This window comes from Leptonotus elevatus, chromosome 1, assembly GCF_054856555.1.
Source record: "Leptonotus elevatus isolate MCC_2025b chromosome 1, RoL_Lele_1.0, whole genome shotgun sequence".
NCBI classification, from domain to species: domain Eukaryota; kingdom Metazoa; phylum Chordata; class Actinopteri; order Syngnathiformes; family Syngnathidae; genus Leptonotus; species Leptonotus elevatus.
Genome location: NC_141239.1, coordinates 46,639,975 through 46,661,911, shown reverse-complemented (window position 1 = coordinate 46,661,911; position 21,937 = coordinate 46,639,975). Strand labels below are relative to the sequence as shown.

At 41.4% G+C, this 21,937-nt stretch overlaps 4 protein-coding genes across 8 annotated transcripts in view; 2 read left to right on the top strand and 2 right to left on the bottom strand.

The window, feature by feature from the left end:
• ndufab1b (NADH:ubiquinone oxidoreductase subunit AB1b) overlaps positions 1-1,491 on the bottom strand; it is a 1,715-nt gene extending 224 nt beyond the window's left edge. The window contains exons 1-4 of one of the 2 annotated variants that reach the window (XM_086059097.1): positions 1,262-1,491; positions 368-484; positions 202-289; positions 20-140 (exon numbers count right to left, since the gene is read on the bottom strand). In XM_086059097.1, the coding sequence (XP_085915223.1) occupies positions 49-140; positions 202-289; positions 368-484; positions 1,262-1,462 (498 nt within the window). In that variant the 5' untranslated portion in view covers positions 1,463-1,491 and the 3' untranslated portion in view covers positions 20-48. The remainder of the gene's footprint in view (positions 1-19; positions 141-201; positions 290-367; positions 485-1,261) is intronic. The other variant, XM_086059015.1, reaches the window with a different exon arrangement.
• Positions 1,492-1,850: 359 nt separating this feature from the next.
• Positions 1,851-5,700, top strand: dctn5 (dynactin 5). Its single transcript, XM_086058877.1, has 6 exons — positions 1,851-2,027; positions 2,165-2,233; positions 2,316-2,434; positions 3,116-3,227; positions 4,669-4,771; positions 4,856-5,700. The coding sequence occupies exons 1-6, from the start codon at positions 1,980-1,982 to the stop codon at positions 4,951-4,953; spliced, it is 549 nt and encodes a 182-aa protein (XP_085915003.1). The 5' UTR covers positions 1,851-1,979; the 3' UTR covers positions 4,954-5,700.
• On the bottom strand, positions 5,619-13,298 carry hapstr1a (HUWE1 associated protein modifying stress responses a). The gene is made up of 5 exons (XM_086058745.1): positions 12,884-13,298; positions 11,811-11,891; positions 10,202-10,269; positions 9,911-10,121; positions 5,619-7,962 (listed from the first exon to the last, which is right to left on the bottom strand). Exons 1-5 carry the CDS (start codon positions 13,077-13,079, stop codon positions 7,637-7,639), a joined length of 882 nt encoding a protein of 293 aa, XP_085914871.1. The 5' UTR covers positions 13,080-13,298; the 3' UTR covers positions 5,619-7,636.
• A 3,129-nt stretch (positions 13,299-16,427) lies between these two features.
• The window catches only part of usp7 (ubiquitin specific peptidase 7 (herpes virus-associated)), a 32,339-nt gene continuing 26,829 nt past the window's right edge, over positions 16,428-21,937 (top strand). The window contains exons 1-3 of one of the 4 annotated variants that reach the window (XM_086058446.1): positions 16,428-16,973; positions 20,056-20,160; positions 20,273-20,471. In XM_086058446.1, coding sequence (XP_085914572.1) covers positions 16,886-16,973; positions 20,056-20,160; positions 20,273-20,471 — 392 coding nt within the window. In that variant the 5' untranslated portion in view covers positions 16,428-16,885. Of the gene's footprint in view, positions 16,974-17,556; positions 17,577-17,913; positions 18,655-20,055; positions 20,161-20,272; positions 20,472-21,937 lie in introns of those variants that run through there. The other 3 variants (XM_086058363.1, XM_086058618.1, XM_086058533.1) reach the window with 3 other exon arrangements.

Below are 21,937 nucleotides of genomic sequence, written 5' to 3'. Positions count from 1 at the left end.
AAAATGTCCCGTGATTGACTTGCCTCTTGTGGTTTTTTGATTTCCTTTTTATTCATACACATCCTTCTTGTCTGCGATGTACTCTACGATCTCCGAGGGAGTCATCAACTTCTCGGCTTCGACATCGGGAATCTCAAAGCCTGCAGAGGAAGCAAATGAAATGAATAAAGGACGACAGGAAGGACGGTAGAAGACACTCACCGAATTCATCCTCCATGGCCATAATGATCTCCACCTGGTCCAGGCTGTCCAGACCCAAATCTTTCATGAAGTGGGAGGATGTCTGCAGCTGTCGGACATTCACACACACACAGCGTTAACAAAATCGTTTCCTCCTAGCAGATACGTTCAAATGTATACACCTTACCTTCTCGGGGTTAATCTTGTCATACAGCTTGAGGACATAGATGACGCGTTCTTCGATGGTCTCTAGAGTGAGGGGGGGCAGGTCCCCGTATTGTCGGCACAGCACACCTGAGGGGATCTGCACGGGGGGGCGGAGACAGCTCAATAAACATGTGCTGATATCTTATCAAAGAACAATCTTCATTTTTTTCCCTTTATATTCGCAGCAGCACATTTCATCTCACCTCAAATATGCACACTGTAAAGCGCTGCCGTATGGTGTGGTGTAATAATGTAGTGTGTAATGTGGTCAAATAAAATAAGAGAATTTTAAGGAAAAATACAGTAATAAATCAGAATAAGTAGGTCATTCTTTAAAATTATGTCATTGTTTTTAGGAATTTGTGTACCAAAAGTACTAATGGTATTACTAATCGGTACTGAAGTTGGTTTGGGGAAAAAATCATATTGAAATCAATGACAATAAACATTTACGTACTACATTTCAAAACAATGTTACAATGCTTCATGAGCAAAACAGTCGATTGCCAAAATAAAACTATTGCGCAGTTTATCCAAATGTATTGCTAGCACTTGATTTAAAGCCGCACGGGAAAACGGCCATAACAAAAATCAAGTGTTAACCATGCATACCACCTTAAGAGTTGCATCTCAAAAAAATACATCCCAACTTTGTTAGCAGGTTAGCCAACCTGACGCGATACCATACGTAAGACATCTATATTGTCCATTTTGACCAAATGTTCACGACACGACTTTCTAATTGTCCAACTCAACAACCCGTAATCCATCGTGTACTTTCTCATGTTATGATAACGTAACCGTTTTGAAAGGCGTCGGTAGGTCACGGCGACACACGCTAGGCCACAGAGGCTCAATGATAGCGGACACTCACGGAGCTCTTGCCGAGCCACCGCGTCCTCCGGCTGGCCGCGGCGAAGGAGAGGGGTCGGAGGGCGGCCGCCGCGGGGACCGGAGCTGCTCTCACTGCCAGGTTGGCGGACAGGAGCCGCAGCGAGGGTCGGGCGAGAGAGCGGACGCACTGGTGCAGGGCACGGGACGCCATGACGGAGAGAAGTCGGCATGTACCCAGCATGCACCGCGAGGAAGAAGACGGGCCATGGGTTTGCCAGTGCGCATGTGCATGCTAGATTATTGGATAACAAAAATGTAATAATAATAAATAAGGTAAGTATATTTGTATACAAATTAATTAAAAAAAAAGTTTTTTTTAAATATTAAAATATAAATATACTGGTAGTAAAAGAAAAGAAGGACATGCGTTTCCAGAGGGTTCAAATTCAGACAAAACTAATCAAACTCCAAAACACAGCATTGATTAATGTAATTATCTTAGTACAAAATTGATATATTAAACAGCACAAAGAAACGTAAACAACAAATATATTCAAAGTAAACGTTACAAACACATTATAGTGGAAAATTCCATTGCGGTGTGCAGTGACGTCAATCGATAACTCTGTACTCAACTCTTACTGTCTGGTTATCCATCCAATCCGACTGTCAGTCGGAGGAGCGGAGCTAAGCAAAACAAATGCTTCACTTTTGTCTTTTACTTATTGATCCGCAAACAGCTCCTCATTTTCGCAGCCATGGAGTTGTCTGAAATATTGTACAACAAAGCGGAGTATATTGAGACGGTAAAGTATTCTTTTTAGACGCTGTTAGCTAGTATGCTATGTGGCTAACTAGCCGGACGGGGCGTTGGACCACTATGGCATCATTGTGTTCAGTGTCAATCGTTATTAATATGGTATTTATTTATTGATAATTTTAGGCTTCTGGCAACAAGGTTAGCAGGCAATCCGTGCTCTGTGGAAGTCAAAACATCGTACTTAATGGCAAAGTAAGTTAAACTACACTATGCGAAGATTGATGGTATATTTTCATGAAATGGTTGCGATTTGAGTTGTTTTTCTCTCCTCCAGACCATCGTCATGAATGACTGCATCATCAGGGGGGATCTGGCTAATGTCAGGGTGGGCAGACATTGTGTGGTCAAAAGCAGGAGTGTCATTCGTCCACCTTTCAAGAAGTTCAGCAAAGGGTAACCTGTATTTTTGCTCTTATGCCAAATGTTTCCTGAACATTTAGATTCAACCTGGCCCATGATTGTTCCCTGCATTAGTGGTGTGTTTACGTGTTGTTGACATGACAAGGGGGTCTGCCCAAGACTGGTCGCCAGTAGATTGCAGGGCACATACACACAAAAAAAGCTTTACCCACGTTTACATTCACTCCTCTGGACCATTTAGAATCTTGTCTAACATAAATGCTTTTGCAATGTGAGAGGAAACCCAATATCTAAGTCAAAGTACTAAAACTGATGTGTGAGAGGGGGCATGGTGTAACAGGGCTAGAAACATTAGTAGTAGAAGAAGCTAGGCTAACTGATAGTTCATCTGGTATTCTCTTTGTACTTTATATTGTGGTGAATGACTTGGGAAACTCTTAATACAATTTTAGATTCCCTATATATGCATATATGTTGCTGCCTCATTTTGCGTAATTGTGGTTTTTAATTCCACTACTATATTCATTTTTGTGCATGCTTTGGTCATGTAACGTGGGAAAGTGTAATAGCATTTAAAAATACAATTTACATATGTTTTCAAAAGCTATTTTTGAGTCACACATTTTCGTCGTTCTAAACTTAAAAGTGGGTCGGACTCATGACTTGGCCCCAATAGGAAAATGCAGTGCGTTAATGTCTACTCGTCCCTCACAGAGTGGCCTTCTTCCCGCTGCACATCGGTGACCACGTGTTCATTGAGGAGGACTGCGTGGTGAACGCAGCCCAGATTGGATCCTACGTCCACATCGGCAAGAACTGCGTCATCGTGAGTGTACGCATGCGCGCACACAGACACACAACAGAGGCTCACTCGCTCTAGGCGGTCACATGCTAGTCATGATGAGACCAGAGGTTGCAATGTTACGCTTCATTTTTGGTTGCTCAATGACACACAGTCAAGCATTTTTTTTTTATATGCATATTATTTAGCTCATTCACTGCCATTGACGGCTATAAACGTCAAAAATTCATTTGAACTATTTCAATTAGTTTAGCTTTTTTTTTTCACTTTTGTTAACAAGAGTATGAAAACCTAGATTTTTTTATTGTACCATTAGAACAGATCTAAAATTTGTGATTAATCGTGAGTTAACTAGTGAAGTCATGCGGTTAATTACGATAACAAATTTTAATCACCTGATGCCCCGAATTTTTAATAATCAATTTTTTTTTTAAATTATTCATTCACTGCCATTGATGGCTATAAACTTAAAAAAAAAAAATTTGAACTATTTCTATTAGTTCAACATTTTTTCCCCACTTTTGTTAACAAGAGTATGAAAACCTAGAATTTTTTATTTTACATTTAGAACAGACATACAATTTGTGATTAATCGTGAGTTAATTAGTGAAGTCATGCGATTAATTACGATTGAAAAAATTGTAATAATCTTTTTTTAAATGAATTTATGGCAGTTAATGAGTTAAAAATTCCATGAAAAGTGATGTGAAATGTTAATGTTAACAATCCATAAGGTAGTGTTAGGTAGTTTGCTTTCATACGTTTTCAAGCTGACAATCTAACCTGCAGTTGATATACAGTAAAAAAAAATAAAAATAAAAGCTACACACCTTCTAGAACAGCTGAACTTTATTTGGGGTTTATCGGAAACACTTTAACTGGTTGCAGGGATGTGCTGACTCCGAGTGAGCATGAATTTGAATGTAGTTAATTCTGAACACAGCCACATCCCCTGTTGTAGGGGGTGTGCTCACTTGTGCAACTGCATTATCTCAGGGTTTTTTTCTTCCCTTCTTGAAAATAAATTGTTTTTCAATTGAATTGTACAGGTTAAAGGCCACAATAGTATTGGATTTTTTTTTACATCAAAAAGCTGGCCTTTGAACAGGGGTGTGAGGACTTTTTATATCCACTGTGTACATACGCAGTGTGTATGAGTCATTTTTAGTGATAAATGGCTTACAGGTGCTTTGGTTTTGAAAAAAGCACTCATGTACAAAATGCAGTGAAGACTATGTAACTTCCACTTACTTCCTTGACACCAATCTTTACTTAGATAAGAGCCCTCGAGTGGCATCTTTCGCCACAACTGATAGAGCACAAATGGGTGAATTTGTGAAAAGTGAATCATGAATAGGCAGTAGTTCACTTCATACAAAAACAAAGTAATAAATTATCCATGAACAAATGTTATGCACTTTTTATTTTTAATTTGATTTTTTAGCTTTTGTAATGTTGTTGCCAGGGTCGTCGCTGTGTGCTGAAAGACTGCTGCAAAATCTTAGACAACACTGTTCTTCCTCCGGAGACGGTGGTGCCTCCTTTTACAGTCTTTTCAGGATGCCCAGGTCTCATACACACACACACCTTCAAAATTAGTTTTTTCGTTTCTTAAAGATTTTTTAATTTTTTTTAACTTATTTCCTTTTCAGGGTTGTTTTCGGGGGAGCTTCCAGAGTGCACGCAAGACCTGATGATTGATGTCACTAAGAGCTACTACCAGAAGTTTCTTCCCCTCAGCCAGATATAAAACCTGCCTGCTCACAAACCCTTTGCCATCACAACCTTCTTTCTTTTGTACAAAGTCTGCATAGACGGGACTCCTTTGACTCCCTAATTTTAATGTTTTAAAGTTGTCTTATGTTGTCAACTTGTCACATTCAGCCTCTCAAATAGGTCAGACAAAATTGGACCAAAAAAAAGAGACAAGAATTTAACATTGTGTCTTATTTCCATCTATCGGGATTCATCATTACAGTGTACATATTGTGTGCTGTCATTGTCTGAGCAAGAGTTAACGCGGGAAATTTAAAGAATATTGAAGGAATTTCATCAACGACTAATATGTGATATCTATTCAAGCCAAGATACACTTTGTATACACATGAAGAGATTTTTATTAGTACGGTGTGTAATGTGGGGGCTCAAATGAAGACAACTGTGGGAAAGGGTGATGAAATGTCACGGTGTACTCTGGCGTCATCTAGTGGTCAGAAGTGGAACTGCCAGCAACTACGTCATTTTAGCCCATATTTTTGCTAGCTTCGGTCACAAACAACAGCTTAAGGGAAATGGTTAGGTTTCTGTTTTCAATGTGTGTAATTACGTGTCATTTATAAACATAATAGTCATGTGAAAAAAATATGGAGTCCACTTATCTATATCTATATCTAAAAAAAAAAAAAATCATGCCAGTTTTTTGCAACTCAATTGTTTTATTTCAGCTTTACAATGTGAACCACATATATCATACCAACAATTAAATGTTAAGTATATAGATTAGCCATTTATTATCTTTTTTTGACAATTATGTATGAAGCGCTGATAATAGTGTTGGCTTCAAAGACGTGGCTCGAGTCTGCCCGTGTAGAAAGTGACAAAAAACAAAGAGTTGGGATTCAATTCCAAATAGATCTGTTTTAAATTGTAGCTCTTGTCCACACAGGCACGTCACACTGTTCCCTTTAACAGCTGTGACGTGCCACCATGTTGCCTTTCAGTCAAAAGTGCTGCAAATGCGAATGAGTGTTAAAACCACAGAGCAGAGTTAAGCACGTGGAAAAAGAAAGCTAAGCAAATCATCAAAAACGCATGATTTTTAACAATAGAAGCCGGCGGTCGACAAATCCTACTTTCACCTTACTGTCACATTTGAGCAGGGGTGAGGAAGCCACGGCCCTCAAAAGTGTTCAATCTTGCCTTCCATGCACTTTTAAAACAAATGCAACCTCGGAGGAATTCAATTCATAAATTGCTATAAAAATAGTTAACCAACAAATGCTAATGATATAAAGTAGACATTTGTTCAGTTGGAGATTATTTTTCAAAATTTTCCCCTTGGAGGACTGATTATGTGAACAACTTTCATAGGTTAAATGTTTAACTTTTAGGGAAACATTCCTATTATTAAAGAAAAAAAAAATCCTATGATAATTTAAGATTCCTTCTTTTCCTGCCAAAATGTACATTAAAAAAAAAAAAGGCCCTCAGCAACAATAACACTCTTCATATGTGGTTAGAGGCCGTCTGTATCAAAGCAAATCTCACTTGTCACTGTTTTTGCAACAAAAATGAAAGCGACAATCAATTCCAAGACGAGTCTGCAATCATGCAGGAATATGAGTCAAAGTAAAACATGTTTGAAGTTTCAACAAAACTGACATACACGTGGCCGCGTTGCGTTTTGCCAAGAGGAGAGCACCGCTTGACGTCACTTTGTGTGTAAATGCCTCCAACGCAGCACAGCCTGAATGGAAATAAATGCAGCACTAGATATCTAAGGGGTTTATTTTCAAAAATCAGACTCGTTTTAGCGAGTATTTTAAAAAACAAAATTGAGCTTAGTATGCGACGTCAGTCTCTGAAAGCCTTCACAAAGTCTTGCATGTTGTAAGCTAAAGAAATGAGATGGCATGACACAGCCCGTGTCTGATTGGGACAACTTCCACAACTCTTTCGTGACATCATTCCTTTTATTCTTATAGCATCGGCGTTCTCACTTGAAGTTCAACCTTTTTGTGGAAACAAAACAGACGAGGACTCGTGAACTCGGCAGCGCACGGCGGCGAGCGCTCGCCCGCGTCCACGTTAGAACTGGCAGAGGCTACAACTGTGACGCAAAAGGAAGAGCCGATTTTGTTTGCATGAAACCAAGTGCAAAAAGCCTTATTGCAACTCATCGGAAAAGTCAAACAATCACGTAAAAGAGCAGCTGCTTTTTAGGATAAGACTGCGGAAACGGGGAGGAGGGGGGCGGGAGGACTGATCTAAAAAATCCTCTCAATTATCCTCAACAAATACGAGAAGAACAAAAAAAGGCGTGAAACTTAAATTTGGCTGTCACTGTTGTAAACAGTGACCGATGGTTAACACTGGTGGTAAAAGAAGAGGAAGTGGTTGAAGCATGAGAAGGACAGGACAGGGCTGGACATCAGGTGTGGGCTGCGAGTAACAAACAAGCGACCTCGGTGACACCTCACTTCCTTATTAAGGTGGTGGGTGCGGGCGGAGTGGGGAGGGGGATGTGTAAGGGCACAAATGTGTCAAGAATCAAGTGGCTTCAGCACAGTGCATCTTCTTCACCCACGGGGCAACTGCCTGGATCCCTCCAACACACTGGAGCGCGTGCACGCGCGCTCTGATTGGACAAGAGGAAGGGAGACGATGAGATCCGCCATCTTAACGTGAAGCCTCGTGGCGTCTTCGGGGGCAGTTCAAATCATCCGGTTGCGTTTGTGAGTGGGCGAGTCTGTGATGACGTCACTGCACTGGGTGGAATTTCGTTTCCTGGCCGCGGCCCCTCCCCCGGCCGACGCCGAGCCGGATGAGTCCAGGTGCAGCGCCATCTCCTCAGAGATGAAAGTGTTCAGGTCCACGTCCAGGAGGCCGTTGGCGTTGCGTCGGCCGCGGCACAGCGCCCCCGAGCCCGAAGAAGCCCCTCCGCCGGCGCCGCCTCCGTTACTGCTGCTACCGCTGACGTGCGTGGGAGAGCCCGGGGGGCCCGAGCGCACGCTGATGCTGGCCATGGCGCCGCTCAGACCTGGGGGCCAAAACAAAAAGGTTTTTCCATTTTTTGTTACACCCTAGTATGTAATGTAATACAGATCCATTTTATTGCTTGAGTTTGTTTTTTAAAAAAATGTGTGGAAAGAGGACCTTAACTGTTCAATGCCATTGACGGCTATAAACATCAAAAACTCATTTTAATTACTTCTAGTTTAAATTTGTTTCCACTTTTGTTAACAAGAGTATGAAAATCTAGGAAAAAATGTTTTATTGTACATTTATAATTATTTTTAATAAACGAGTTAAAAAAATATATATATATTAAATCGCATTTTTCTCTCTCCAGTCGTTAGCCTTAGCGCACTGCCCAACCCATACTGAGCAGCAGTAAAGCCATAATTACAGTCAATATTTGTATGAAAAACAGTAACTATAACCCAGCCGGCCTTCTTGTGCCGAGTGGCCACCTACTCTTACGCCACGTGCCGTTTGTATCGCTTGTAAAGCTGTGATGCAAATCAACTCTGCATCATGCCTTCTGTCCTCAAACTGCTTATTTTGATCATGTTTACTTTATACAGTTTTGACCATTAAAAACGTACTTCCAATTAGCTGTAAAACGGAAACATTGCATAATCTCTTTGGCTGATATTTTGCATTTTATTCACATCAGCCAAAATGTCTTTAATTCACCGATCAATCAATGATGTCTGTCATTGATCAGTTTCTGCAAAATACGACCTTACAACTGCAGTGTTTCCCTACAAACGCGCTTACATGTGGTGGGCTGCCACTAGCCCAGAAAATACTTTTGCTACTTCCTGTGATGACCACCCTCTCTCACCGCTGTCAAAAATATACAAGCTTAAGTCCCATCTCCATGAATAGAGTCTTGGACGACTATAAAATAAAACGTCAGCGTCCCACTTGGCTTCATTCTGCCATGAAGAAGTTATGAATCGTAAATTATAATCGTAAAAATAAGGTTCCAACTAAACCATCGTACAGTGAGATTTAAAGAAAAAAAAGTATATGGCCAGACTTCCTATTGGATTTTGGCGAAATACTTTTTATTACCCCACTATTGCACGTTTTGAAAATGGCTACAACCTTGCAAAAAAAAAGAAAAAGTTTTGCTTGTTTGCAAACAAATAAATGTTTCCTATTCAAATGAGACTCCGTTCCTTCCCTTCCCTTCGCCATAGCAAAGATGGATAAACATTGGCAAAACGCAAGCGAATTATTTTGTTGATGCCCAGTAAGCAAGTATACTTTAAATGCTACATCAACCTGTCAAGGGACTACAAAAAAAAAAACGGCTAATCTGCCATATTTACATGCAAATGCACATGAACATGCACTCTCCCTTTTTAAATCTAATCAATAAAATAAATATATATAAAACAGTAAATGACTTATTTAAACAGACATTTCTCCATCCTATGGTCGGATCTGCGATCAGTTACCCTGATGTGAAAAAAAAAAAAGTCTACTTCTTGGGAAGACCTCATTTGAAATATAAACAGACAGATGTGCCAAGAGGGATGCTCTTTATCTTGCAGGTTTGGGACTGCCCACGTGTGACAAAAATGTAAACAGTTTGTCAATCGCATCACATGCCAAATGTGAGTGAAAGACACAGGTGCAAAACGGCAAAAGCTGTTCTAGCCTGTAAACACCGAACTTACCGCAAACTCTGAGACATTCTCGCTCACAAACGGAGGTGGGGGGCCTCCTCCCTCCGCTGTCACTAGCAGCCCAAAATCAACTCACCTTATCTCGGAACCACATGCGGACAGATATTTTCTCTCACAAATACACACTTGTATACGCAATAGGGAAGGCGGCGTTTAACCGTTTGTGCATACATTTAAGATGGCTTCATCTTATATGACATCCTGAATTTCACATTTCCACCATGTCCAACTCGTTGGGAACAAAACGCTTGCGACGAGCGGACCGCTCATTTGAGATGCGCTTACCGTGCAGCGCGATGGCCTCCCTGAACGGCTGCAGGTCGGCTTCTACAGACGAGCCGGTCTCAGCCGGCGAGTTAGCCCGGCTGGGGGCCACCATGGCCAGCCTTGTGGTGGCCCTGCTACTCCTGTGCGGGGGCGCTTTGCCACACAAGAAGCTGATAAGATCCTCCCTGCGGATGGTTCGCCGGCGCTTTTTTACCCAGGCCAACATGTCCTACAAGGTGGAGTACAAGCAAGCGGTTCACAATCAAACTTGATCTTCTTGACACAACGCTTCGCTAACGCGCGGCCCACCTTATTCCGTCGCTGATGTCCTATCTGGATGCCCCTGTCGAAGCTTCTCTGATGGGCCTCCACGCTCTCTGTGATGGTTAGAAACAAGAACGCTTTAATTACTCACAAATAAAAGCTAACTATCAAAGTTTCTTTCAAAGAAAATCCAATTACAAACATGCTCCCAGATGCTTTTATGGAAGTGTTGCAAGACAATATGGTGACTGGTGAGATCTTTGAACACAGACTACAGAACAAAGAGTCCAGTGCAATCTCATTCTTAGTGCGGCACACAGCATTTGTGTAGCTAGTGAATTCCTAACATTGTAACAGAAGAGTATAAGACAGCAGCATTGTTATTAGCCATACAACAAACATGTTATTCAGCAAAACACAAAAGGTCATCCAGTCTGGTGACGCACTGGCCAATACGTTTTGGGATAATAGACTAAGAGCCACCATGGACGACACAATTATGGGAGGCGGCCCCAATAGTATGGGACTTTTTTTTCACAGCAGAACCTCCCATGTCCAACAGTTTGCCAATCTGACCATTTGGAATTCATTTCATTCAATGAGTATCAACTGTCTAAAGGATTAACTCCATTTTGGATTGTGTCACTGATGGTGTAGTGGTTCCCTCACCTGACAGCCCTGTAGGCAGTGTGGGTTCAGTTCCCACTCGGAGAAGGTGCGAATGGTTGGCTGTCTCTAAATACTAGCCACCAGTCCAGGCAGTAGTCTGACTTCCATAACCATAAGCAGGCTAACTAACTGCTAACTGGTATTCAAAAAGGATGCTTTGCATCTGAAGCAAACCAGGGACGGCAAAGGCATAAAAACATAATTTGATTATAGACCCAGCAGTTAAAATCTTAGCACAAAGAAGTCTATGTCAATATATTGATTTTTTTTTTTTTTTACTTACTCAAAATGCGAACATTTTGAGTTATTGAGCTATTTATATAGCGCTTTTTTTAAGCTCAAGTGCCCGAAGCGCTTATCCAATTCACACACCAATGGTCGGCTGCTGCCGCGCAGGGTGCTGCCAGGTCCACTGGGGTTCAGTGTCTTGCTCAGGGACACTTCAATATGGTCACCAGGGGTGAGGATCGAACCCACAACCTCACGGACGGGAAACAACCACTCTACCACGCCGCCCCATAAAAGTATTATATGGCTTAAAAATAATTTACAATAAAAAAATAATTGGGCAAAAAAAAAAACATTCTACATATTTGGTAGTACAACTAATTTTTAAACAATGTGCAGTGTTTTTGTGCATATCGTAAAGGGCAATTTTGTTAACATGCATGCTTCTGGCTATACATCCATCCGGAGGGGTTAGTTTGCACAATATAGTCATATTGCAAGAGTTGCACTGGCACAATTAGTCATTTATTTGATTTTGAACAAAGCTAAGCTTCCGTTCGGTGTGCATGCATACACTTATTCCTTGGTAACTATCAAGTATTCTAAATTCAAATCAATGATGAACCGGCTCCTAGCATCCTATAAAAAGACTGTATTCGTCATCCCATGTCAACTGAGTGTATATTGAACCAGGTGGACAATCAAAAGGTTGTTGTTCATTTGGCTGCGTTTCGATTGGCTGTATTGGTGGTGGTACCTTTGTACAGGTTGGTGACTGCCGTAGCAGCGTTCTGAAATGGCACCCACAGTGACAGGCCCTGTTGATGACATACTCGATCTGTGGGTGGAGATACAAGAGGGGGAAGGGGGGGTCGTTTGGTTTACCCAGATATGACATGAGGCCAAACACAGCTAAACCTCCAAGAAGCACGGCAGGTCGAGAAGAGGCCATTTTATCTTGGGTGTACAAAGTCACTGGCACCAAAATAAACAGTTAGCGAGCTTGGCAGCAAAGAAAGGAGTCGCACAGCAGCTGAAGTGTCCTCTCAGCAGTAAAGTTGCAAAGCAATGTCAAACATATGTCGGTGGACGCAACACGCTCTAAAAATATGGACATCGATCGTCACCGCGACCAGACAGCCGTGGCTGGCCGAAAACGAACCAATTTTCATACCATTAATATTCTCGCCATTTTGTGATTGGAATGCTGGCTAAGCTACACGTTGTCTCGATAAGTGGCCATTCAGCAGCTGACCGGCCGTCTAAATGCGAACATGTGCGGTGTGCTGATGAACTTTCGTCGCCATTATGCGAGACGTGGAATGTAACTGCAAGGAAAACAGATGGTAACATTGACAGTTCTACAAACTGTCATCTGGGAATGTCGCGTAGATACGATTGTTGTTACCATCGCCATTTTGTAACTAGCTTGGCTAACGACGAGAGAGCAAAACGGTCCAACGTCGAATCAACAAACTAATGGATTGACCCAGTGCATCATTCGTTTTTTTGTTTATTTAAGCAGACGCTGTTATATTTGCCCGAGAAGCTACAACGGGGCTCTTTCACAGTCTCTCAACTTGTGGCCATCAATCAAGTTCATAGTTCATCTTAACGTCTGACACAAAGTTAACATATATTACGCACTGCTCAGTCAGTTGTGCAAGTTGCTCTGTACACCAGCGAGCCCATTAGAGTACGATCAACATGTCAAAATGTCAGTAACGCTGAGCTAAGTTGCTAATCAACAAGCTAAAGCGGTCGGCTGACGGTGTGGCGACGCTGTCATCGTGCTAACAAGCAGACACACAAGAAAGCGACGGCTTCAACCTTTGTATAACTGTGCAACGGCGGTGGCAGAGTTCTGAAAAAGATGCCATAGTTTATCCTGGTCGTTGTCGGCCTCCTCCTCGCTCGGCTCCCTCTGCTCCGCCTCGGCCAAACACTGCCGCTCCCATTTTGAGAACCAGTGCTCGGGTCCGTGTTCCTGGATCTCCGAGTCGCCGTCTTCTTTTTTCTCCTCCATGAATACACGGAAACTTGGAGAAGCCTTACTTTTTACAGTTAACGGTGTGTGTGTGTGTGTATATGGTATCTCGAACTGCGTGAGCGGCTGTGAGGAGAATATTAGCGTTTTTACTACTTCGCACTGGATTTTGCTCTTGGTGCCTCGACCATTTCCGAAGCTATGCTTAGCCGACTATTTTCTGAGTTGCCGACGTCAGGGATATACAATCGTAAGCTACCTTGTTGTTTGCTTCGTCCCGCCCCATAGTCGTAAACTTGACGGCGATTGGCCAAATGTAACCTAAGAGGCGGGGTTTGTCTTCAGCGGCACAAGTCCATTGCGTTTCCCACTTGCCCTTCACTGTGTTGCCACAAAAGAACATCCGTAAAATTTCCCTATGTTGAAAGCTTGCAAGAGAGCGCAGACTTCTCCAAACTACAATGTCACATGTAAATACTGTTACAATTCGATTGATAATGCTCCAAATATATTTATTTTAGAACCTTTCCATGTGTTTTCTTGAATATTAAACGTGCCGTTATATTCTTTCTTTGTCACTCTAATCGCTATGACTTGCACAATAAATGAGTGAACTTACAAAAATTAAACATAAAAATATAAACGCACTAACATTACCAAAATAATTTACAATGTTTTATTGCTTTTAATGCGTAGGGTACAAGCTACGTTTGTAATATACCATTGATGTCTGTTTATACGCATAAAACAAAAAAACGAGTGATTTTCTGAGCAAAACAGTACAACGAGGCGGATGGGGCAATACGAGCATGACGTCACACTCAGGTACAGTACACGTTTCGCTGAAGAGTTGCCCCTCTTGACAAGTTAAAAACAAACAAGATCTGCCTCACGAAGATGGCATGGCCCGGCAAGAACGATGGCACGAAGGGTACGCTTATTTTCCAACGCATTTTAGGTTGTCAAATGTTTGTCTAAAGTGATTGACGGGCGCCATTCCAGGGTGAACAAAACCAGCTGGGATACGTTGAAAAGAATAAGCGGTAAAGTGAATGGAAGGTGGGATTTTCATATTTTTTTCTCATCATAAAGTTAACATGCCTGCATCATATTTTAGATTACAACAAACGGTGTATATATAGCCCTATGTCAATTTTAACTTTATTGCCCATGCTCCATTTTGAATCAGTAGCTATGTGTGGCGATAGCAGGTCAAATTAATCAGATAATTGGAGTTACTGTAAAATCTGTGAGTGCATGTGCAAGTAGGCGTACTTTCATAAACAGAAATGATCGGGTAATTAAAAAAATATTCAATTTACGTGATAAGTAACAGTGAAAGATTCTTGTTGATGCGAACATAGTTTGAATTTAAAATGTAAATTTGCGTCACTACTCTCATATCACATTTCCTCTCAAACTGACAGGTGGCCATTTTAAGAATATTCACAATCTTCTCGTATAAATAACATATAGGAACTTGGACCACGCATGCTAGTAACATCACAGACATAAAGGGTTATTATCAATGCACATTTCTCGTGGTGGTGTTCGCCAAAGCAGACAAAGATGAGCACAAGCTAACGTGATGGTACATATGTTCGGACGTTTGTCGCTTGACCATTTGAAGCTGACAAATGAATATGTACGATCGCTTCTCAGAATATCACTCGATTTTGCGTGAGTATTGTGTGTTTTCACCATATTTACGCAAGTGTTAACGGACAGAAGTTAGACATTGACCCCCCCCCCCCTAAAGTCTGCATTATTACTATATATATATATACGTAATAACAACTACAATATATTATTAATAATAATAACAATATAATAAATGAAAAGGGTGCTAAAACACACACAACAACACACAACTATACTTGAATTAATCAATATTTTATTTAACATTTATAGCACGTTTTGTTATTGTAGAACTCCAACAAAGGTGTGCTGTTGCATGAAATAAAGATGAGTAATGAAGTAAAACAAAAAATACAATTAATCCAATGGCCCACAAAATCTAAATCAGTGGTTTTCAAACATTTTTAAGGGAGTACCACCTAAAATAATACTTTGCTAAGCTCTCTAAATATTACCATCATGACCAACATTAAAATAGTGGCATAGCCAAAAACGAGACAGACATATTATTCCTGAAAAGTATATTTAATGTAAGTGAAGGCCACTAACATTGTGCACATTTTAAAACATTAACTGTAATAGAATGCACTTAATGATTCCATTGAAATGTATTGCACTTTAAAGTTAAACGCCAATGTACCTACTAAATACATGTAAACAAAAAAAATGTATTCAATTTAAAAGTTTTACAATTACAACAAGAGTGTAATTTAACTGAAAAGGTTAAATACAACTGAATTGTATACTTGTATCTAGGCAGTGATTCTATTTTAAATACCACTAGAGGGAGCCGGCGTACAACTAGTGGTACCCGTACAACACTTACCACTGCTCCCATTAAAAAAAAAGACAATTTGCCATTGATACAGTAGTCCCCCCTCCCCCTACACACTTTTGACAGAGGCTCACATTTAGATTTGTATTTTGTTTTTGTTTTGTTTAACTGCCCAAAGGAATTAAAATGCAAAATATCATGTATCATGTAAAGGGTAATTCGATCTGATAAGTGTAAAAAAAAAAAATGCAATGTAAAAAAATTCAATTGTTATAATGTTAATGTTCACTTAATGATTCAATTAAGCAACATTTTTCATGTAAAATGAAGAATATGACAAAGCAGATGTTCAATGTATTTGTCTTTTTTTTTTAATGTAGCAGCTGCAATTGCCACTCTTTTTAATTTTCCGTCCTTTTTTTCTTCTCAAGTTTAGCTTAGGGTGGCGCGTATATGATGAGTATTTATAACATGCCGGTTTGAGGTGGAAGTGAACCTTTGCGGGGCTGGGCTACTGTTTGGATCTCCATGCGGATCTGACATTTCATAGAAGATTGCGGCCGCCATTTTGACTCCAGACTGCCTCGCACAAACGGACGGGAGGAGCGTGTCGAGGGCCAGCGCCGCTCAAGTCACAACGCTTGCATGATTACGCACATTCCTCTCGGGGAACGGCATTTCTTTGACGGGAATGCGACGGCTTGCTGGTTTTTGCCATTAGGGACGCTTTCGTGGGGGGAATTTGTTTGGATTGGAGCCGCGGCAACTCTCGTCTCCGCTAACTTCCAAATTAACGTCAATCCAAGATATTCCGATTTGCAATCTGGTTTGAATGGATAGCTTTCCCCTCCGCTCTTCCCCAGGCGAGGGACACACGGAGGAGCACACGGACTGGGGCTATCGCAGGCAAAGTTGTTGAATGTGGCTACCGCAAGAGCTTTTGTTTTCATTGTTGTATCTTTAGCTATTATTGGCTACCTTGTGTCAGGTAGCTAAGCTAGCTGAAAACCGGCTATTTGTTCCACCAGGTGCGGGTCGTGTTTTTGCTCCACACTTCCCGGTGGAAAGCCGGAATAATTTAGCTCCTTTCAGCGGGCCTCCTTCCACGGAGCCCCGAGCCGTACTCCCAGCCGTCGCCAGCCAGCTACTCGCACCCACCAAAGGCGCCGAAATTGGGCGAATAGCGAGCAAATACGTCCGCGTTTCTCTACCCGCTCCCCCGCCGACCTCCCCTCCTCACTCCCCGGCGCTGACTGCGGACAAGGCCGAGGTCGCAACAGAGCAGGCCCGGCCGCCTAAGCTCGACCGGTCCACACCATCTCCGCATCTTACCACACCTAAGCAGCAGTCCCGAACCTGGTTCGCATCCGAACCGGCCTCGGACGAAGTTGACGGCAGGGAGCTCCGCATCGCAACGACAAAAGCTGCCAACATGAACCACCACCACCACCACACGCAGCAGCAGCAGCAGAAAGCCGGCGAGCAGCAGCTCAGTGAACCCGAGGATATGGAAATGGAAGGTTAGTGATTGCACTTGGAAGCATTTGACACATAATAGGCGCCTTTGCGCGAAGTGTGCACGAAGTTGCATCCATGAGATGGGAGGAGAACTTTACAGTAAACATGAGGGCCCGGAGCTAACCGGTTGCGTTTGTGCTGATTGCGCGTCCGTTGCAGCATACTTGCGCGGAGCTGACCTCATTTTGCCTTATAAGCTTGTTAAGTTTGTGCCTGCATCCCCGTTATGCTTGAGGATGCCACAGAATACCTACCACCAAGCAAGACTGTTAAAAGTCTTATAAAGCATTCATTCACGGGCCAAGAAAGAACACGTTTCGTTTGATTTACTGCTCGTTTATTGCAAGTTGCAGGGCGATGGACATAAAGAGTGCTGATGTGCAATTCAACTGTTTGTAAACAGTGGGCTTGTTAGTGCAGTAATTAACATGGACGTTACTGGATAAAGCATTAACGTTCGCTGGGGGCTACGGGTGGGTGTTTTTTTTGACAGCTTCTGGCACCAACGTTCTCTGCCGAAGAGCCCACGAATCAATTTTTTATTCAATTTTTTACGTGACAGCGGCGTGAAGACGTACTCAGAAACTGGTCAACAACAAATTAAGGTTATGCCCGCGTCTCGCTTGATGTTGCGTTAGCGTCAGCGTCATGTTTGGTGACGTGAGTACACAAGCGGGGCCTGTGAAGTAGAAAGTCGCTTTGGGCCCTCCAAACGCGAAAACGAGTCAACATGGCTATAATCACAATCTTGCTGATGTGCAATGTTGTCGGCTTCTGATTATGACTCGATGTGTTAAGACGTTAAAACGTACGGATGTTGCTAGCAAGGCAGCTAATTTTAAAGCTACGCAATTAGCCCCAAGGCCCACTTGGCTTCGTACTGGTTAGCACTTTAGTTAGCTTCAAGCGCTAACGCTGACGGAGGGGGTGTGTGGCGTTCTAAAATGGTGGCCTGTGTTTTGCAAGCGTCTTCTTGGCAACCGCACCAGTTTAAAATCTTAATTTAGCACCTCGCGCATTTCACCGTGTATATGCCCTGTAGATTTGGGCGATATTTGTCCTCTATCAATTATTGCAGGCTGTTAGTTGGTACTTGTCACAGTGGCTAATGACGGTGTTTGAAAGACTGGGACGGTAGCTAATTGTTTGCTAAAGAGCTAAGTGGCTAACGCATAAGCGTCAGTCGCGGTTTGCCAAATTGTCAATAGTATAATATGTGGCGCAAGTGCAATTTAGATAACTAACTAGAAAACCCCCCTGTATGCTCCTCCAAATGATATTAAATGGTGCTATGGTGGCTGCGTGTTTAGTAACAGTGTTGCCGCCGCAGTCAGGCCAGGCCTGCTCTGGGGCAGCGCGGGGGATTTGCTGCTTCATTGTATGGCAGACCAAACAGCATGGAGCTCGCCATTTTTAATCATCTCTGTTTTTAGTCCACTCTGTCGTCGAGGCACATCTGCCGATTACATTGGAGCAGTACGCCTAAAACGTCAACGCGTAGAACATTTCAAATGTGTTTTTCTTCCTGATGATCAATTTGGATCGAGTACAAGACTGCGAGCCCTCAGCATCACTGCGTCACTTATCCCTATTGATTTGATTTCTGGTTTAACACACTGCCCAGCTTCACCAGCACACAATCCTACTTGTTCTAATAGTCACTTAAACTTCCAGAATAATCACGTAAGTGAAATTTAATAAATGTTGTATTTGATGCTTCTAACGTGAAGCAGGTACCACAAGCCTATTTGTAATTTTACCATGCGCAATACCAATTTTTGCACCTTATTTTTATACTATTATTTACAAACGGCATACGGCTGGATAAAAATGTACACATACAAGTGTTGCATTATATTTTAAGAAATTCAGTTCAAGAATTACACTAAGTATGTTTTTTTTCTTACAAATCTGTATTGGTCAGTCCACACATGTTATTTTAACAAATTTAGAGTGTTGAAAATGGCTTGCTCGCTTTAATGATGCAATGTTAAATAGTTAAACGAACATGCTGTTTTGTGGGGTCTCCTGAAAACTGCTGATTCTGGAGGTACAAGGAATCCGCCAAATGCCAGCGATATGTTTGTGACGCGGAAATTAAAAGTTGAATCATTTATGCTTAAAAAACATTTGTTAATGGCTTTATACCACCCAAGACGGTCGCTATTTTGAATACGCCACTTGAAAACAGAACTGTGAAATTTTGGTATTGTTTTGGTCGGGTATTTTACTGCTTTATTATTTATATTTTTCTTTACAAAAGTTATTTATTATTACTGTTTATTTTCACAAACTAAATGTAGCCTATTAATTGAATAGTACTACTATTTCAATTTAATTTTATTTCATAATAAAAAAATCACGATAAAATCAAAATTGTGATTTTTATCATTTAAAAAAATCACGTTTTATTTTTGCAAGATCGCCCACACCCACCATGTATGATAAGCTTGTTGCATTAAAACACCTGTGGTTGGTTTAATTACCACAGTCTTGACTTTTTCATATTTTACGAGTTTTGGTTGCCAAATTGTTCATAATCCATTAGATTCTGAAGGAATCTCTTATGCACAATCACAGTTTTTCAACTTGATTAAGTTCTAGGCTCTGCCAGACTTACATTTTCTTACGGTGAATCTATTGTTGTTGTATGCTTTGGATGAGATTTGTCTACAGTTTTCCAGAGCCTTGAATTACAGTTTCATACAGTATTGTAGTCCCAATTACTAGAGGATATTGGGTGGTCTACGACTGTCTGTTTGTTTGTTTTAGACTTGCGTGAGTGCTACAACTCTGCATCCTTTTCGATTAAGTCAATATTGCTTGAGTCACTGTCTGTAAATCTGCAGATTCACATGACCTATTGAGCAAACCCTCCCAAGCAAGGGCCTCATAATATGTTTCTGTATCATGAATTGTAAACAAATAAATTATCCCATGGAAATGGCTTCCCAGCTATGGATGCAATGTGTACGCCAAGAGTATAATTTTTTTTACCCCTGTGTAAAATTTGACTGTTGTTTTTATTCTTACAGCCAGCTGTCATACAGAATTATGGTATTGTCTCTGTCTCTGTCTGTGCAGCTGGGGACACCGACGACCCTCCAAGAATTCCGGCTAACCCAGTCATCAATGGTAACATGGCCATGGCAGACGGACACAACAACACAGAGGAAGACATGGAGGACGGTGAGGAGGGTGTACATTGACATGAAACGTATCTTTTAATGTTAGGCATTCTCAATCCCCTTTCAGCGAGGGTTGGAGGCCTTTCTCATTTCCTCCATTTCACTCACCCCAGATACCAGTTGGCGGTCAGAAGCAACTTTTAGGTTTGTGGTGGAGCGCTTCAGCCGCCTCAGTGAGTCCGTTCTTAGCCCGTCCTGCTTTGTCCGCAACCTCCCATGGAAGATCATGGTGATGCCGCGCTTCTACGCTGACCGGCCACACCAGAAGAGCGTGGGCTTCTTCTTGCAGTGTAATGCAGAATCCGACTCCACGTAGGTGTCTTCTCTTTAAATGACGACTTTGTCAAGCCTGATACATCAAAACTGGCAATTACTACTACAATTATTAGATAACATTTATTTGTACTGCACATTTCATGGATAATGATGACCAGGGTATTACAGAACAAGTACAGCAAATGCATGTTATTGTACATGCAGAAAAATAAAGCTAAATTAAACAACAGTTGGTAAAGTACACATTAATTCAGGGTTGGCACTGGGGTCATTAAACTTTTCACCCAATGTGGCTAAACGGTATAAACCTCTCCTCGCCACATTTGAGTGTAGCTAGCCATAACATCACATGTTCATGTGGTGGCAGTGCCACCTATTTTGCCGCTATCTCACAACGTGCATCACTCATGCATGCACACGGCGGAGACATTGTAGGCCAACTAACAAACACACAACACTTCTGGGAAGATGGATTTTTTGAAGGGGGTTCTAGGCATAGGTTGATGACTAACTGCATATTGTACTGTTAGAAATGGGCGAAATTCTTCTAAATAAAAGTGGCAAATGCGCCAAATCGCCACAGATCAAAGAGATGAGAGCACTTATATACTGTTCCTTGGTTGCATCAGCTCATCACCGTTTTAGCCCCATGCAAAAAACAAAACAAAAACGGACAATTGAGAGGGTGAACAAGTTTCCTGAAATACCTCAGTAATTCGGCACTAAACTGATCTTGGTCTTTGTGCCTTTTTCTTCTTCTTCTTTCTAATTATTTAATGTATTTACCGCCCCCCCCCCAATTTTTTTTTTAAAATAAAAATATCATATGCTTTTTATAAAAATCTCGTGCTTTTTACAGGTAATGTTTAGCAAATGTCTATTTTATTATAAAAAAAATATTTATTTATTTTACATTATTGGAGTATAATTTTCATTCAATATTCTCAATACATCCGAATGTAATCGGTACACTTTGATTTTCCTACATTCAAGTAGTGTTAATGTGCATAATGTTGCAGTGGTCTACATTAATAAATACAAGTGTATTTTAGGAATAAAGCATCTACCTCGTTTTTAAGAACACTTGGGTACACTATGTTATTGTATTAAGATGCTGATCCAAATGGTGGAACTTGTAGAGTGGCATTTTTTTTGTCTGTATACAGCTATATTATGCACATGTAATTTTATCAATGCATATAGTAACGTTTTGTCGTGCTTACTGCATTATTATATTCAACTGCAGTTTCAACTGAAGACGCCGATCAATTAACTCTTTGACCGCCATAAACGTTATAAAACGTTTAGCATAAACCTACGGAAGGGCGCCGAGGACGTTAAAAGACGTTCACTATGTTTTTTTTGGGGTTTTTTTGGAAACGGTGCAGGAAAGCCTTGGGCAGCTGTGCTGAAAGTATCAGGCAGATCTGGTTAGTATAAGGACTCGTTTGACCCCTAGATGGCAGCGATTACTCTCTTTGCACAAGGTTGGATGGGCCGCC